The following is a 17,094-nucleotide window of genomic DNA, read 5'->3' on the forward strand; positions in this document are numbered from 1 at the left end:
GCCAGTGATGCTTGACTTCGGTGATCTGCTGGGAACCGTGTCTTAACGATCAGTCCACTGCGGGACCATTTCGAATTTAAAGACAGCACAATATTTTGAAAAACCTCACAAAAAATGATGATTCGTCCTGAGTTGTAATCGAACTTACCTTCATGTATTCGTTCTGATTGAGAAATAACAATTGTTTCAAGTCATTGAAGTGACCAAGAGATCGAAGCTCCGTACACTGATATACAGGCAATAGGGTAGTGTCTTTAAGTCCTTGATGAACCGACGTTGCAAGTCCTTGATAAACGTTCTCGGTTCGATGTTCTCTATTTTATAAGTTTCGCAGGCTTGCGTACTAAATTAGCTCGTGTACAAAAAGCAAATATTAGGAAAAAACAACAGCAAGCAAGAATGAAAAATTATTCCACACTAAAATCGGTTATCTAGTCTGTTATCTACATGCTTCAGAACGCTCGGTACGCGAACAGTTCGATACTTACCTGTGGTATTTTAAAGCTCGTTAGAAACGAGATTTTGTATAGGAATTATCAGAAAAATCTGGCAACAGTTTTTAATGATGAAATAGATTGGATGATTTTTGCTCTCTTCCATTGTAGCATTCTTTACCAGTGCGTGAGGACCTTTGTTTCTGGATAGGCAGCCTTCAGGCAGGTATTATTTTTTGGAATAGATGCAAGTTTTGTATAAGTTTTTACGAATTAATTAGTAAAATATTTGTAGGGCAGTGCATAATTTCTTAGCTTAAATAATTCTTAAAACTTAATGAGCTTTTTTTCAATAAAAACTCAAATTATCGTTTTATTTTTTCTTAATTCTCAGAGTTAAAAGATCTAGTATTTACTTCTAAACCATCTACGTGTTATTTTTCCTTATAGTGTAAAAAATATATTTTAGTATCCTAACGTGCAAAACAGTGTGTTTTAACCAATAATTAGAATTTTTATTTTGTAGCTTCGTTTGTTATATTATGCTTGAATCAAGTTTTAAAGTGGTAGTTTCTGTGAAAAAGTATATCGTTCATTTGTGTCATTCTTAGTAGATATTATTTATAAAACTTCTTGCATTTATCTCCAGTCTATTACATACTGAAATTTAGATAAATTTAGAATTATCTAGATGTCGAGATAATGCTTTTAATTTTGTTCGCATGAAAAAACCTTTATGTTAAATTCGCGGAACACTGGCTCTTCAAAGTTACTCTGGTTGTCTTTTATTTCCTCAGACATAGTTTATAGCACCATATGAATTTTTTTGAAATTGAATACTGTGCTGGAGTTCAGCATTTGTGCTATTGTCCACATTGTATCTCAATACATAAATTAGGGTATTTAATAAAATTATAAAGTCAGATAAATTTAATAAATAAAATAGTTTTATTTAAAATTTTGTTAATTTTTGTTTGCAAAAATTTTGTAGGATATTTAAGAATTGACTCGTGTCTACTTGAGAAATTGCTTTTTTCGGTTTAAGATTGCATGAAAATTTAAACTGACTTTTGTTCATTTTTTTCCCTGAAATGATATTAGAAATATTTGAAAATTAAATTTTATTTTTAAGGATTCATAAAGCTTTAGTTTAGAATATAGAGATAAACAAATTAGTGTTGATACACTTAAAAATAAGATTAAATTAAACTTGCTCCATCATGATTTATTATGATTAAAGTATTTTCCTGAAGTATTGATGTTAGTCTACAATCTGAAAGTTAAAAATTATAGCCACGCTTTGCTCTATGCAGCGTACTTATTTATATAAAATAATAGGTATGTAGTTTAGAAACTGATGGAAAATTACCATTTGGGAAAAAAGCAATTTTTTATTTCGCACCTGATAAAATGTTTTAAACTTAAGTGCTTAGGAATGAGTATTTATTCAGGATATTCTATTAAGGTTGTGATTCCATGTATGTACACAGTATAATGTAAAAAAAATGTTTTTAATTTTGAATCTAGACATTTTGCACTCATTGGAATTTTGAGTTTTTTAAGCACAACTGGAACGAAAGGTCGGAAACACTCTTTCTAATCTAAAAATGTGAGCAATTTGTAATGGAGATTTAAAAATGTAGCCAATTTGTTCATGAATTAGAAAAATATAAATTATTTTGACAAAAACTTAATGTTCAAAAATTAGTTTTTGAAGACTTCATCAAAATCCAAAATATTAAAATTTAATATTTTAAACACAGAAAACTTCTGATATGTAGAATAAGCAAGACTTAGAAAATGTCTACCCTTTTTGGAAACATTGGTTTAGACAAACATGAAAATCTCAATCTTGTTAACTTACATCACATATCTTTTAACCAAAGGTGTTTTCTTGAGTTTAACTTTGTTATTAAAGAAAAATAAATATTTCTGAAATTTTAATAAACATTTTTAAAAAATCTTCACTGATTTTTTTTCTTTTTTTGCATAAAAAGTACTTTATGAAATATTTCGTGTTTTGAACTAAAGTTTAAATTCTCTTGTAATTTAGGTAGGACCGAAAATCAATATTTTTAAAAGTTGCTGCAAAAATATGTTCATAAGCTTTCTTCCGATAATCTATGCATAATTAGTTCCATGTGTTATAATTGAACTGTTGAGCGTTTCATATACCGTAGAACTTGTTTGCTGTTTTTTTTCTTTTTTTTTAAATTTCTTAAAAACAAGTACAAAATTAAATTTTTAAATAACCAGTGGTTTCTTTCCGTTAACTTAATACTATACGAAGTATAGCGAAGTAGTACGTTAGCAGTAGTACAGTAGTACGTTAGCTTCATCAGTAGTACGTTAGCTAGTTATGACCGAAGAGGACTTTCATTTGCGGGAACAAAATGTAATAAAAATATAATGAATCATGTTACATAGTTATGAAAGAAAATTAAAAGTTGTTACTAACAAGTCAAGGATAGGTTTAACAACTATCCTTCACTTTATCATTAAAAATTTAAGATTTTCTCCCAAAACCTACATAATAGATTAGTATCTAATTGGATTTTAAATGTTTTAGGAAATATGAACGTTTTGACATGGATTTTCGGAATCGTTAGTGTCCTAATCCCTGCCACTTGTACAATAGTGCTGGCTGCCCATGATGGCGAAATACAGACACTATCTTCGAAAGTTCATAACTTCAAGATGGACCTCCATCGCACTCTGGAAGGACTGAGGGTACGCAAGAAAAGGCAAATTGAAGCCTCGCACGGTAAGGAATTTATATTTATCTATGTCACTGGCATTAAATCAACTTTATCAAAGGAAAAACCACCTATCTAGAAGACATTTTGAAGTATTTTAATATTAGATGGTAGTTCTATATTAGAAGTAATGTACAGTGCGCAAAATAAAAAACGGACCACCTTGAATAACTTTTGATTTAACCCTAGATTGCTTAAGGAAGTCATTTTGACTGCTTTTAATTTCGATTAGAAAACCAATGATGTATATAATGACACAATTTTTTAGAATTTTGTACAGCATATAATTTTTTTAGGGTTAATATTTACTAAAAACTTGTTATATAACTGCAAATAATATAAAAAATATTAAATTAATTTTTAGCAAATTTCCTCACACATTATTTATTTTACAATCTAGTCATTTTGACTGCTTTTGGACAATATAGGTATATAGTAAGTTTGTCTTTCTAGTGTTAATAATGGGATTTTCACATTCTAGGACTGTTTTGTTCTACTTCTGGACTAAATTGCCCAAGGGGTGACCTCAATTATGCTAATTAGAGCAAATTATATTTTTAGTTAAGGAATCAGACACGAAAACGTGCTTTCTCTGAATAAAGATACCTTTTTTTCGACGGATTTAAAATTCTGACTCTCAATATATCAGGGGTTGCCGTAATCAGGGAAATATCGTCCCAATAGTTTTGACATGAGAGAGGTCTAAATCTTCGATAGTTTTAATGTTAACTTTAATTTTTGCATATTTCGTCATTAATAAAGAACTTTTTAAGCGAATTTTTGCATACAAATATGAAATTTGCTTAACCAAAAATAATTCCATGCGAAATATGACTTTTTTAATGAATATTTTATATTTTAATAGTCTAAAACATTTTAATTTCAAGGTCTACGATTTTTGCATTTATCTTTTTACATAAAGAATGCAATTTTAAGTTACAGTTTTAGCTAAATCGGTCGAATCTTGAGAAATCGAATTTTGAAAGTCATATTTTTAAAATTAGATTTCTCAGGATTAAAAGATTTGACTAATTCGGGAAAATTAGATTAGACTAATTTCACTTAACCTTTGTATTTTATCATTTAAAATTGCATTCTTTAAAATGAAGTAAAAAAATTATAGACTTTACAATCTAAGATTTTTTTCAATTATTAAATAAAATACTAGAAGTTACATTTTGCATGGAAATATCTGTAGTTTTATGAACACAATTACGAAACAAATTTATATTTATGTTCAAAAATTTTTCAATTCACTTAGTTCTCGAGATATGGTGAAATACGCAAAAATAAAATCTGCATGGAAGGGTTCGAACTTTGGACCGCTTTCCTGACCAAACTATAGGGACCCTATTTCCAAAATTGCTGCAACCCTTTATATTTTGAGGGTCAGAAACCAGAGTATGTCTAGAAAAGTTATGTTCATTTACAGAAAGTACGTTTTTGTCTAATTTAGTAACTTAGAATATCGTTTGCGCTAATTACTTTTTTGAACCGTTGACACTGAGTCCTAGAAAAGTGAAGATCCAATCATTGGATTAAAAGTAATTTAGCGTGGTCCATTTATTTTGTGCTCTGCATACGGTAGTGCTTTTACTTCATTCAAGCAACAAAAGTACATATTACCCATTGGCAAAATGGACGTTTTGGTTTTGATGGCTTGCGCAACTTATTTAGAAGTCATTACACTTTTTAACCGTCTTCAAGAGTAATTGTAAACAGTGCACATGCGTTGCTATGGAGACAGCTTCTATTTTTATTTTCACTAGCAAGTATTTTTAATTTATTTACATAATAACTTAAAGTATGACTTTGGGGTACACTTACAATGGATTCCATCACACGTTGGAATCAAAGGTAACGAGATGGCGGACTCACTGGCTAAAGATGCTTCTTTAGAACCTTTACAGCCAGATTTACCTTCCACTTTCAATGAGGTCTTTGCAGAGTGGAAAAAAATGTTTATGGACCTCAGGAGGGTTCCTCCTCCGCATAATTGGTATATCAGAAAACGACCTGGAAGTGCCTTGCTTTTTGGGGGACCTAGAAGCCAGCAGACTTGTTTGTCTCGCTTTGCAAGTGGTCACTTGAGGTGTCTCTCGTATGTTCAGGGGCAAAAGACTTTTGGACTTTGCATTAAATGTAAGACTGCTCTGGCTTCGCCCGAGCATATTCTAAACTGCATCGATTTTAAGATCGACGAGGTTTTTTCAAAACCTCATCTGTTTTTAGACTTTCTGGACATTTCTGGACTTATGGAATTGGTCTAATTAGGATGGACCTCTTGGGGATTAGAAACAGCAACAACACTTAAAGTATTTTTATATTCTTTTATTATAAGCTTATAACTACTGGCTTGACTGATTTGATTTCAATATGAATACTGAAGAAGGTAAAGTATTTCGTGAAGTCTTGAGACACGTACATAGACAGGATTTGAAAACCAATCCAACGACAAACATCAATGGAGACAGTTTTTGCAACCCATGATTCGAAATGTGTAGTTCAACGGATTCAAAACAGAAAAAAAAACATTTGACCAATGGGTAGCTAGTGATCGCAATAAGGCGATCACAACTTTTTCCTTTTTAACCCTTTGACGCAGAATTAATTCTAAGTTATCTTATTTTTAATTACTTTCATTTTTTTTTCTTCCAATTTTCCTCTTACCCAACATTATCTATGGATTTGGAACTCTCGAAGTTCTTTGCTTTATTTTTGCAAATTACACAAATATACATTATACAAGTGCGTATACATTGTTTTGATACTGTTCCATCTAATAAGAGCTTCCTTTCAGATGCCTCGTATACATATCAGATGCGCGTTGGAAGTGCAACTACCGAAGAACTCCCCTACCTCTCTGACTACAAACTCACGTTCTGGATTCCAGTTGAACATCAAGGACAAAGGCAAGTGCTGATCGGAACTGAGGAAGGCAATCTGATCTTGTTCCAGCTATCTGCTGAAGACGATAGGCACGGACAGATAATTGCCAGTTCCTACGAAGAGGAAGTCGCCATCAAAGCGAAGGTGATCTTTTCATCTGAAATAATAATTTGTTGGATATCAATGCCTAATCGGGTGTATTGGTAACCATTTTTCAAAATTTCAAGTCTAGAACATTGACATTGGCACACATTTACCCAAAAAATAGCAAATCGGACTGAAAAATATTTAGGCCTCATTGCGAAGTATAAATATTAATTTATTTGGTATATGAAGTGTGCTTACATTTTGCAATGAATTTTTTCCTTAATTGGTCAGCCAGAGAACTTTACTATTTTAGGGAGTGAATACCCTTAAGGAATAAAATTAGTATCCATAGTGAATTTCCAAAATCATGCCCTCTAGTTAGACCGCATACCAGCTGTAATAATTCAATTTTAGATTATTTTCTGTGATCTTTATACAATTTTGAAATTAATTTTGAATTAAATATTAAAACTTTCAAACGTTTTCTGAATGTGTGTAGGGTAAACCAACCAGTGAAGGAACACTACCCAAAGAAGGAACATTTCATATATATTGATTAAAAAAGAATTTGAAAGTTTTTCTTTAGATTGATTGGTAACAATAGCTTACTGCCAAACAATAGGAAGTCATCTAACAATGTTTTGGATTACCTGGTCACATAGACTTCTCTGGAAAAAATTTTAATATTATTATCTCTGCAACACCTTGTTTCTTTGAAAAAATTATAAGGTGAGTGTTTGTATTTATATGTTTGAAGTGGAATTAATTGCATGTAAGAGTTTTATTTTTCTCACTGTGAAAAAGAGAATTCAAAATATAGTTATTGAAGTTACGTTTTATTTTTTTAAGCATCGTAGCATAATCAAGTACTGAGATAAGGGGGTGTTTATTCACTTGATCACCAAACGATGAAAAACCAGCGAAGGAACAAGTGTTCCTTTACTGTTTGTTTTTTTCTAAGTTAATAAAAATAAGAGATAAACTTTAATTTTCTTGTACCTTTAGTGATGTTCCGCATCAAAAGTATGTTAAAAATACGAAAAACAACTTCTAACCAGTGAGGGAACAGGCATGTTCCTTTACCGGGTATAGATTTCCCAGTGAATGAACAGTATTTGTTAATATGTTGACACTTTAATTTTCAATTCATGATTACAAAGAAAAGTTAACATTTTCCAAGTATTTATATGTTATAATTTTAGGAATAGCCTTGTTTTTAGACATTTGTATAGCATATAAATTCGTAAAGAGCATTAAAAAATAGCCAAAATTAAGTGTTCCTTAACTGAGTGTTCATTCACTGGTAAGAGCTGTTTCTTCACTTGGTCTTCTTACTAGTTATTTGAACCTCCAAAACTTTAAAACAATATTATGTAAGTTCTCTAAAAAAATTTTACATAATTTGCAATTAGAAACAAATATGTTGACACTGTCATTTACCTAAAATTACGAATTTTGAAATTAATGATTTTTTAAAAGGCAAGCGAAGCTTAAGTGTTCCTTCAGTGGTTAGTTTACCCTACAAATATTAAGTAATAAACGGGAGGCCATTGTAGCCCAGTTGTAGGAGGGACCGGGATTGCACCCGGAGAAGTCTGGATTTGTTCCTCGTATCCACTAAGACCAGAGTACATGCATTGTACGTGCTTAACACTAGATTGCCTAAGAAAGCCATTTTGACTGCTTTTTAATTTCAATTGGAATAGCAATGATGCAATTTCTTGGAGTTTTGTGACTTTTTGTACAACGTATAATTTTTTTATTAATATTTACTGATAACTTTTTATACAGGTTGGTCCTAAAATACGTCAAAAATGTAAAGGTAGGTAGAGGGAACATAAATAAGCATTTTTCGGATAGGAATGTGTGTGCGGTAATGGCACATTAAAGCACTAGCAGTATGAATCAAAGGAAACTGAAAGGACAAGTAAAGACAAAAGAAAACTAGATTCCCTGCCGGCTCAAGTCAGCATTACCGCACACACAATCCTATACGAAATATGCTTATTTAGGTCCCCTCTACATACCTTTGCATTTTTGACATATATTTTAGGACCACCCTGTATAACTGTAAATAATGTAAAAAATATTAATTTCAAACAAATTTCTTCACACGTTAGTTATTCTTTCACAATCCAGTTATTTTGACTGCTTTTGGGCAATATAGGTATATACTAAGTTTCAGTCTTTCAAGTGTTAAAAAAAATCTGTGGACTAAAATGTGAGGTCAGTTGCTGAGCAATATAATGGGTACAGGGATCTGGATGAAATAACCTTGATCTATATCTAAATTGTGGAAGTGGACTCACAAATGATCTCCTTTGCAGAGGATCAAAATTTTGATGGACCGTTTTCAGATCATAATCAGGGACGTTTCCCAGTCCGTCACTAATAGCCCATTGCGCAGCTTTGGTGCGACGTAAATAAAGTATACCTACCTACATACATTAAACGGGCAATTTGTTACTGTTTTCAGGCTTTCAGTTATTACGACGAACAATGGTTCATCATCCTTCAATCAGCAAGAAACCAAACCTGGATTCGACTCTACTTGAGAAAAGGTCGTGGTTTTGAAAATCTGCAGACAATTACTTTGTATGGTGAAACGGATTTTGATCTCGTGACCCTGAAAGGAGTTCATTACATGGCTGTAACCACCTATCAAAGTAACAGGAATTCTGCAACACTTGCGTGAGTTCTATATCTACCTTTGACCCTTTTTTATTATAAAATGAATCTGTTTTGTTTTATGAATTTGGCTTTTTCGTATAAATTTTATTCGGCTATTTTCTTTATGAAGAACACGGGCACTGCTTTTCTCGTGATCGTCAGAAAATGGGATCTGCATAATGAGCGAAATTTGCCGTTGTTTGACCTAATGATTACACTCTAACTGATGTATATTTAGAATTGCTCAAGATATGAAATATTTCCGAGTAGTAGTAAAAATATCGTATTTAATGTGCAAGCAAAAATAATTCTAAAATTTTGCATATTTTAGGGTTTTACCTTTTACTAGAACATGCTTCCTAAGACCCCGAGAGAGTCCAGTAAATTTTTCCCGATTACTTTAACTTTTTGGGTCAAGCTTATTTTATTACACTTTAAGTCGCTAATCTAGAATACGTAACATAGTTTGTTTGTAGTACAACCGAATCCAGCTCTTAGGCCAATAAATTCTCCTTTTCATTTAAAAACACGAATTTTTTTTATCTTTGTAGGTATATATAAGTAAGGGTTATACAGAAACGGATAAAAAGAATCTAAAAAAAGGTTTTAAAATTGTGTTTTAGTGATTTACTGCAAATTTCTAATGTTGAAAATTATTATTTTTATAAACAATAGAAAAATTGCAATGCATTAATCTTTTAACACCAAAAGTCATTTTTCTAAATGCCTTCAGTTTTTGAACTAGTTTTTTTAATTCAAAAACCTTCCCTGCTTTAAGCACGGGTTCCACATCCCAAATTCGCCTCAGTTAATTGTTTCATCCAGATTCTTTTGCTATATTTGTTTTTCGATTACTTAAGCCGGTTACCAAGTACGTAATATTTTGGGTGACATTGTAAAGCTGAATCATTACTCTTGAGACATTAAACTGATCAATCTATCAAACTTTATAAAGTAAAGTATATTTACGTTGTACCAAGTAGTATAAAGTAATACAATTGTATTTTTAGTTAGGTGTGTTTGTGTTACTGTGAATGACCGAAATTGGTTGCTAACTTCCACCGGTGAATGCTTATAATAACATAGTCGCTTTGGTAAATGTCCGAAACATATACAAAGTCTAATTAAGAGCCACTGCTCGATATACACTTCAGCATTTCTTTAAGGTTCAGTGCCACTACTCTGTATACATTTGCCTGATATGCCCTACACTTATTTTTTTAAGGTTCAGTGCCTCTTCCCGGTATGCTCTACATCAATGTTTTTAAGGTTCACTGCCACTGCCCGGTATACATTTGACTGGCACTCCGAACACTGATGTTTCTAATCTATCAAAATTCCAATCTAATCAAAATACCGAATAAATATATCAGTGAATAAATTAATATCAAATAGGATATAACAATTATTTCGGACATTCACCAAATCGACTATGTGATTGATGACATTCGCCAGTGCAAGTCTACTTTCGTCGGCGAATGTCGAATGAATTAACTAAATGCGATGAAATAAGCGAATGAATTAATTGAACCATGGATTTGCGTCGTAGACTTCGATCATTCACAGTGACATTTATATAAACTAAATTAACGTAAACCTTTATCTATCACAACAAACCTCACTAATGCTTTAATTTCTGATAAACTTGGGTTCAGCCACCCATTTTCAGATTTCGTTTTTAAATTTTCAGTCATTTTTTTAGTTTTTTAAGTTGATTGCGTTCGACGTAAAAGTGTTTCTAACTTTGAATTTGGCAAAATAGCGTCCTCCAAATTTTGTGTACCAAGTATCGACCAGATGTTCAAAACTTTTTTTACAGCGTCCCTTGGTATTGAAAAATGTTCTGAATCGATTTGGTATGGATCATTTTATGATTTTAAATTTAATTGATAAAAACCTATAAATAATGGAAAAAATGTTTGCGTTTTTTCAAACCATTCTTTCTCGTTAGATTCTTATATCAAACTGCTTAACAAGATTATGACATCTACTCCAGAGCTCAAAATTTCTGTTCCACAGTTCGCTATTGGCGGCTGAATACGTAGGATTGGCGATTAATAAATACTAGTTCTGCAATTGACAGATGGTATTTTGGTGCCGAAAAAGAGCGGTATACAGTGGGAATATTTCTGATCTTTATTTTGATATTTATATTTTAATGACAAATGATTTTTAATGTCTTGTGACTGATACCGAAGCCATTGCGATGTTACGTGCAACTCTTTAAGTTAATATTTAGCAAACAATAAATGTTCCTATTTTTCAGCTTTTATTCTTTTAAACTTTTAATCTCCAAAAACACTACAATTGACAGCATTTTAATAATTGTTCACATTTTCAATGAAAATAGTCTCGAGCAATTATCTGACTAGTATCCTTCATGACCTGGTCCACTTTAAAAAAATTTTTAAATTCTTAAAGGAAAACTTTAAAACAATTGTCGCAATGTGTTGGTAAAATTTTCATTTTGGAAATGGTTTAAGTTTCACGTTCAAAAAATTCGATAAAGCTCAAAATGAGTGTTTTTAAAAAACTCAAAACTCGTAGTTTCAGAAATGGGACGTAGTTTGAAATCAGCTGGTGTAAAAATTGATTTAACTCAAAATTAACATTTAAAAATATGTATGAAATAATGTCCATTTTTTTCGAAAACACGTTTCATCTTGTCCGTTTTTCTCCAATGTGTATTTTGAGCCCTATCTAAAATAGTTTTTCTTCGGTGTATACTAGTCAATTTCGTAAAAAAAAAATTGAAATAAACAGATAAAAATTAAGTGATATAATTGAATTGCATGCCCTACAAGATGTTTTCTGTAATAATTAGTAATTTTCATTCTAGAATTATGACAACTGTAGAGCTGTATTAAATATCTAAAAAAAATAGGAGGTCCACCTCTGCTCGCTGCGCTCTCCAACCGCCCGCCGGAACTGCTTTCGCTGTCCGTATCGCATTGCCTCGATAGATCATTGGATAGCTATGCTCGTAAAACTCTATGCTGGTGCTCTTTTTTAAAATTAAGTTTAAAAAATGTAACATATAAATCCTGTGAAAACTTTTATTTATGGATTCAATTTATACATTACAATTTTATTTATATTCATTTCAAAGCTAAATTAACTAGCCTGACACTGAACAATTTGTACCAAACATTTAAACTAAACTTTTAGAAATCATTGATAAATACAAGCGTTATTAGTCTATGCTTTACGTGGAAGCGACATAATGCCAACATGAAAGCATAGCAAACTTCATTAAATACTTTATTGATTTTACTGAATTACGTGAATTGTTTAAACTATTTTGGTTGGTGCAAATGTTTTACATAGAATGAATTTTTTCAGTCTTTATCATTGGACTCAAACCCAGTTTGATGTGATTGCAACCAGGACAGATGTGATTGGACCACGTTCAGTTGCATGCTGGGTATTAGATGGGACTCTATACATAGTCCTTGCTCAGAAATTGGATGGCACGTCTGACTATAGTTCACCGGTATTTTTGTACAATGCGAGTAAGTATATTAGTTTGCATTAGAAAATGATTTATTTTAAATGCAACTCGTAAATCTAAATTTCAAATATGGATCATTGAATCATGATGCATATTTTTATCTCAAATAATTCTATGTAGTTTTTTTTTATGAAAGAGATCTATATTTTAAAATATTTAAAGGAAATATTTAACGGACTTACAAGGAGGATACAAAAGATCATTCACAAATCCAGATTTTTTTGCTGATAATTTTTAAATTAACAAATGCAATTTTACTAGTTTTCTTATTTCAAAGTAGTTATCGAATTATAAATTAACAGAAACTTCTTATTTTACCATAAATGCGTCACAATTCTTTTTCGTCCTGCAAGAAAAATACTATATGTTGACCGTAAAGTTCTGTATAATACTTTTTAACATTAATCATAAAATTTAATATTTAAGTATTAAGAAACTAAAACTTTCAAGTTTAAAATGCCTCCAGGTGGTCGAGCGGTCAGCATGCCTGACTGTGAAGCCAATGGTTGCGGGTTCGAATTCTGCTCAGGGCATTGATATTTCTGTTCTCTGATGTCTGAATGTGGTCCACCCTATAAACTGGCATCTGTGACAGTGTGGCATGGGTAATGTTGCTCGCTTCCGTGACTTAGGTTCACAGGTGCCAAATGGGTAACGATAAATGAGCAACACTTCCGGCATCTTCCTATGCGAAGGACGTGAAAGTTAAGTGCCTGCCATAAGAAAATATGTATATAATAATTTAATAACTATAAAGTTTTATCATTTAAGTGATAAATTCCGAAAGTTCCAGCACAACTCTGCATTTACAAATATTGTATAACATTTTAATAGATGAATTATATCCTTTAAGTCTTAAGAGAAATCTTGTGAGATCGTTTAAAATTGATACTTGAATATGCATTATTGCCATTTTGACACGTTGCCGCAAACAACTGCTATAGTCCTGCACATTTTAATATATAAAAAAGAAACATCATTAGTACAAATAATATCGAGGTACTTATTAGTTATTTAATCGAATGCATCGAAAACAAAAGATGTAACATAAGAGGTAATATATCAATTCAACAAAGGATAGAGTATATTGTGCTATGTAGAATAAAGCAAAAACGTGAATAAAGCACAAATGAGAACATAAATGAAGATACTTAATTTTCAGTTGTATAAACAAGAACCTTCCTCGGTGTCATAACGTTAATTGAGGAAGATTCTTGTTTATAGAACAAACTACAGTGTCCATTTATGACTTTAATTTTTGCTTCATTTAAGTTTTTTGCTTTAATTTGTCAATTGTTTCTTTTTACGATTTTGCATGCGTTAACAATTTGGAATACTTTCTCATCCAGCGACAAATTACGGCTCCAAGATCCATGTGTATCTGACATTTCATATATTTTTAGTTTACTCAGTTTAAAAGTTTCTGTCAGAACGAACTATTTACTCTGAAATATTTTCTTGAATGAAGTAAATATAACGATCAAATGATAAGCAAATGACGGTAACAGTAGTTGAGTTATGAAAAAATTGTAAAAACTTTCAATTCCAAGCATACGACTGATGTTCAATTATGATTGCTGTAATAAACAATTGAAAAATGTGTTTTTGAGCAAAATCGTCAAATTAAAAGTCCGGCAACGTGTACGGATTTTTTCAGCTGATATTTGCTATCTGCCTTTCGGGAAAATTTCTAATTCTTTGCAAATGTTTTTACTCTAACTTCATGAATATTTTCAAAAGCTTGTAATTCCACGACCAAAACGAATTAGACAAAGGTTTCTTGTAGGCAAAGAGACGAGCTGCAAGAAAAAAAGTTTATTTTGCGAGAGGAACTTCGGGTACTTTATCACTTATAATTTTAAAATGAAAGTTCCATTTGAAAAATTTAAAGAAAAACACTCGTCTGGTATAAAAAAAAATTTTAACGCACATAAGATATTTCTTTAGCATTTCGAGTGAAAACTTCTTGAATATACTTCAATTTTGTGTAAATTAAACTCAAACTAAAGATTAAACTAATTTTTTTGGTAAAAAAAAAACTAGCAGCAGAAAACAAATCGGCTCGAGATTGCAGTTGTAAGCTTCTTACGGAAATCAATACTTTAATTTTAGTAGCAGACATTCAATTCAAAATTAAGTTAATCTTAATTTCCAGAAAACATCTTTGAACATGTTTAAGAATTTTTTTAAGACTTGATGGATTCTTAAAGCAATCTATATAAATATTTTAATTATCTCACAATTAGATGTTTAGCATATAAATTTTAGAAGTTCATTCACATTCTTATGTCATTCTTAATTTGTTCGTTCTCGACATCAAAATACTTTATAATACGGTTGCCAAGGCATAAGGAACATTTGCTTCTAAAATTTCAAGTAAACAATCTTGAATATCAATCTGCAAAATGTTCTTACATAATATTTTTTGAAATTTAATAATGAAAAATATTAAATGTTAAAAATAGATTCGAATTTTTTTTGTTAATTGTTTCAATCTATAACAGGTCTTACTGCAGTATTTGCTTTTTTGAATTTATGTAACAGAATCTCGTAAGATTCTTAAGCTTAATATATAAGTACACTTAATCTCTGAAAAATAGTAAACAAAACCTAGACCTCTAGCAATTACGAATGGTGACCACCGATGGCTAACTGAAAAATGGTAGCCACTGATACACTTTTCGTGGTTACTTCTAGATAAGTATTTTAGGTAGTTGGCTCGTATATCCTTTGAAAAGATTTATTTGATTTAAATTAGATTTTTAAGTCAAACTATTTTTTAAAAGTTTAATTCACGTTTTACAATTTATTAATCTTTATTTAGAAGACGAAAGGGGATTAGTTCTGCAGCAAATGCTTTCAATAGAAGGGCCAATCAAAGTGCTTCATTTTTATGTCAATGCTAACCACTATGTCATTTTCATTGGAAGTCAGAATGCAGCAATATACTGGTGGTCCAGTAAGTACTGTTATATATATTGAATTATTTTTGAAGCGTTCCTTAAATCTTTATCTGCATATTGCTAAAAATTGCCTAATTTTAAAATGTTTGAGTTGCAAAAACCTTAAATTTTGTGACTTAATTATAACATCAATCCCATTAATTGGAATGATTAGAAAACTAAGGTTTTGCTTCAATTAAAATAAAAACTTTTTCCTAATCTTATTTTCATAAATCTTTTTTTCCACATTTTTCAAGTTTAAAAAAGCAATCAAACTAAAACATAAATCTAGGAAAGGCTGAATTTATGAATTTGAAACGTCTTAATAAAAATGCCTGCCAAAAGGTCGCTTTTTATAATTTTTTAGTTTTTAAAAATTTTAACTAATAAGGGTGAAGCTGATATTTTTTTACATGTACAATCATTTTGTGAAAGCACACAAAAGAAAAGAAATTGTGAAATATAATTTCCTTAATTATAAAAATTGTTGTCCGATATAAGTATTGAGATATACCAGCTAGCTTGAAAATTTGCAAAATGTTAAATTTCATATTTTGATGGAATGTACACAAACTTCAATTTTTTTTTCTTATCTAGCATAAGACTTGTTTACAAGTTTTGTGTACTTATTAGGTTGTATAATTGCATTAAATTCTGAAAAGAATGCATGCTGTGCAAAAATGGAAATTCCTCACAACTTTTCTAATTTTGCTTAGATTTTGAAATTCAGAAATCTATTTTTTTTTCAGGCAATCAGTTCTTGCTGTGGCAGATAATACGCAATACGGGTAATGCAGTCGATGCCTCAGTTCTCACGCTTAGCAACGGTGAAGTGGTAATTGTTATAGCATTGCAGGTAATTTTTTGGTCTCTTATAAATAAGTATTTAATTTCTTGTTTAATTTCTTTCATAAGGCAGTTCTATCACCAGTTCAAATTTTAAAAGGCAAACTGGGTGAAACCAAAACTGTCATCTGCACTCGGACATGATCATAAAACCTGGAAGCTGAATTGACTTTACAAATTTTATGGGTTCGGTCTGCAATCTCTGACCTTAATAGTTTTAGATAATACTTATTATAAATGCCTTTTTACTATTATGAGTGCTTGTCAAAAATTTCCTTAAATTCTACCCATCGGGGAAAGAAAATTAGCATTCAAATAACAATACTTGACTAAAATTTGAGTTATTTTATATTTAGCATTAGGTAACAGTCCTATCTGATTTACAACTACATCAATGTTGAACTTGGTAACTCTAAGCTTTAACCAGAATCGAAAGAAAAGCTCTCATTTAAGCAAACTCGTTATAGGGGAAAAACTTTTAAAGAAAATGGTCCGCCTTTGCGTTACATTGAGAAGAAAACCTCTTGGTCAACCCTCTGGTTAGAGAACTCTCGCCCTTGATTCATTTACCATTGGGGGATACTTTTCCTCAGCGCGTTTGCTCAGTACGAGCCGGAAACTGTATATAAATCGACCAATCAATGCTGGGATTCGAAAGTTAGTTACCTGATTGGGAGGAGAGATCAAACACGGAGCTGAAGAATAATTCCCCACTTAAGTTTAAAACTAAAATGGAATTAAAATCATCAAAACTTCAGATGAAGCTCTTAAACTTAATCTAATAAGGAAAATCTCCTTTTCTTACAAATAATACAATAGTTGTTGTTTTTTTTTTTTTTTTTTAATTTGTCCTAATGGAACTTAGGAATCGTTAATTTAAAAACAAATTCTTATTTAATTTCACTTAATTATTTAAAACCTGTACTATTTAGGAGTTTTCTTTTTTTAGCAGGAATTGT

General features: G+C 31.0%; 1 protein-coding gene across 2 annotated transcripts in view; it reads left to right on the plus strand.

Moving 5' to 3' along the window:
• Positions 1-438: 438 nt before the first annotated feature.
• Positions 439-17,094, plus strand: part of LOC107442643 (uncharacterized) — a gene marked incomplete at its 3' end in the record, with an annotated part of 46,694 nt that continues 30,038 nt past the window's right edge. Inside the window, 7 exon segments of one of the 2 annotated variants that reach the window (XM_071181124.1) lie at positions 439-660; positions 3,004-3,198; positions 5,991-6,223; positions 8,643-8,857; positions 12,179-12,348; positions 15,172-15,306; positions 16,039-16,145. In XM_071181124.1, coding sequence (XP_071037225.1) covers positions 3,009-3,198; positions 5,991-6,223; positions 8,643-8,857; positions 12,179-12,348; positions 15,172-15,306; positions 16,039-16,145 — 1,050 coding nt within the window. 2 annotated transcript variants of the gene reach the window in all.

The sequence above is a fragment of the Parasteatoda tepidariorum genome, chromosome 5 (genome assembly GCF_043381705.1).
Source record: "Parasteatoda tepidariorum isolate YZ-2023 chromosome 5, CAS_Ptep_4.0, whole genome shotgun sequence".
Classification (NCBI taxonomy): Eukaryota; Metazoa; Arthropoda; class Arachnida; order Araneae; family Theridiidae; genus Parasteatoda; species Parasteatoda tepidariorum.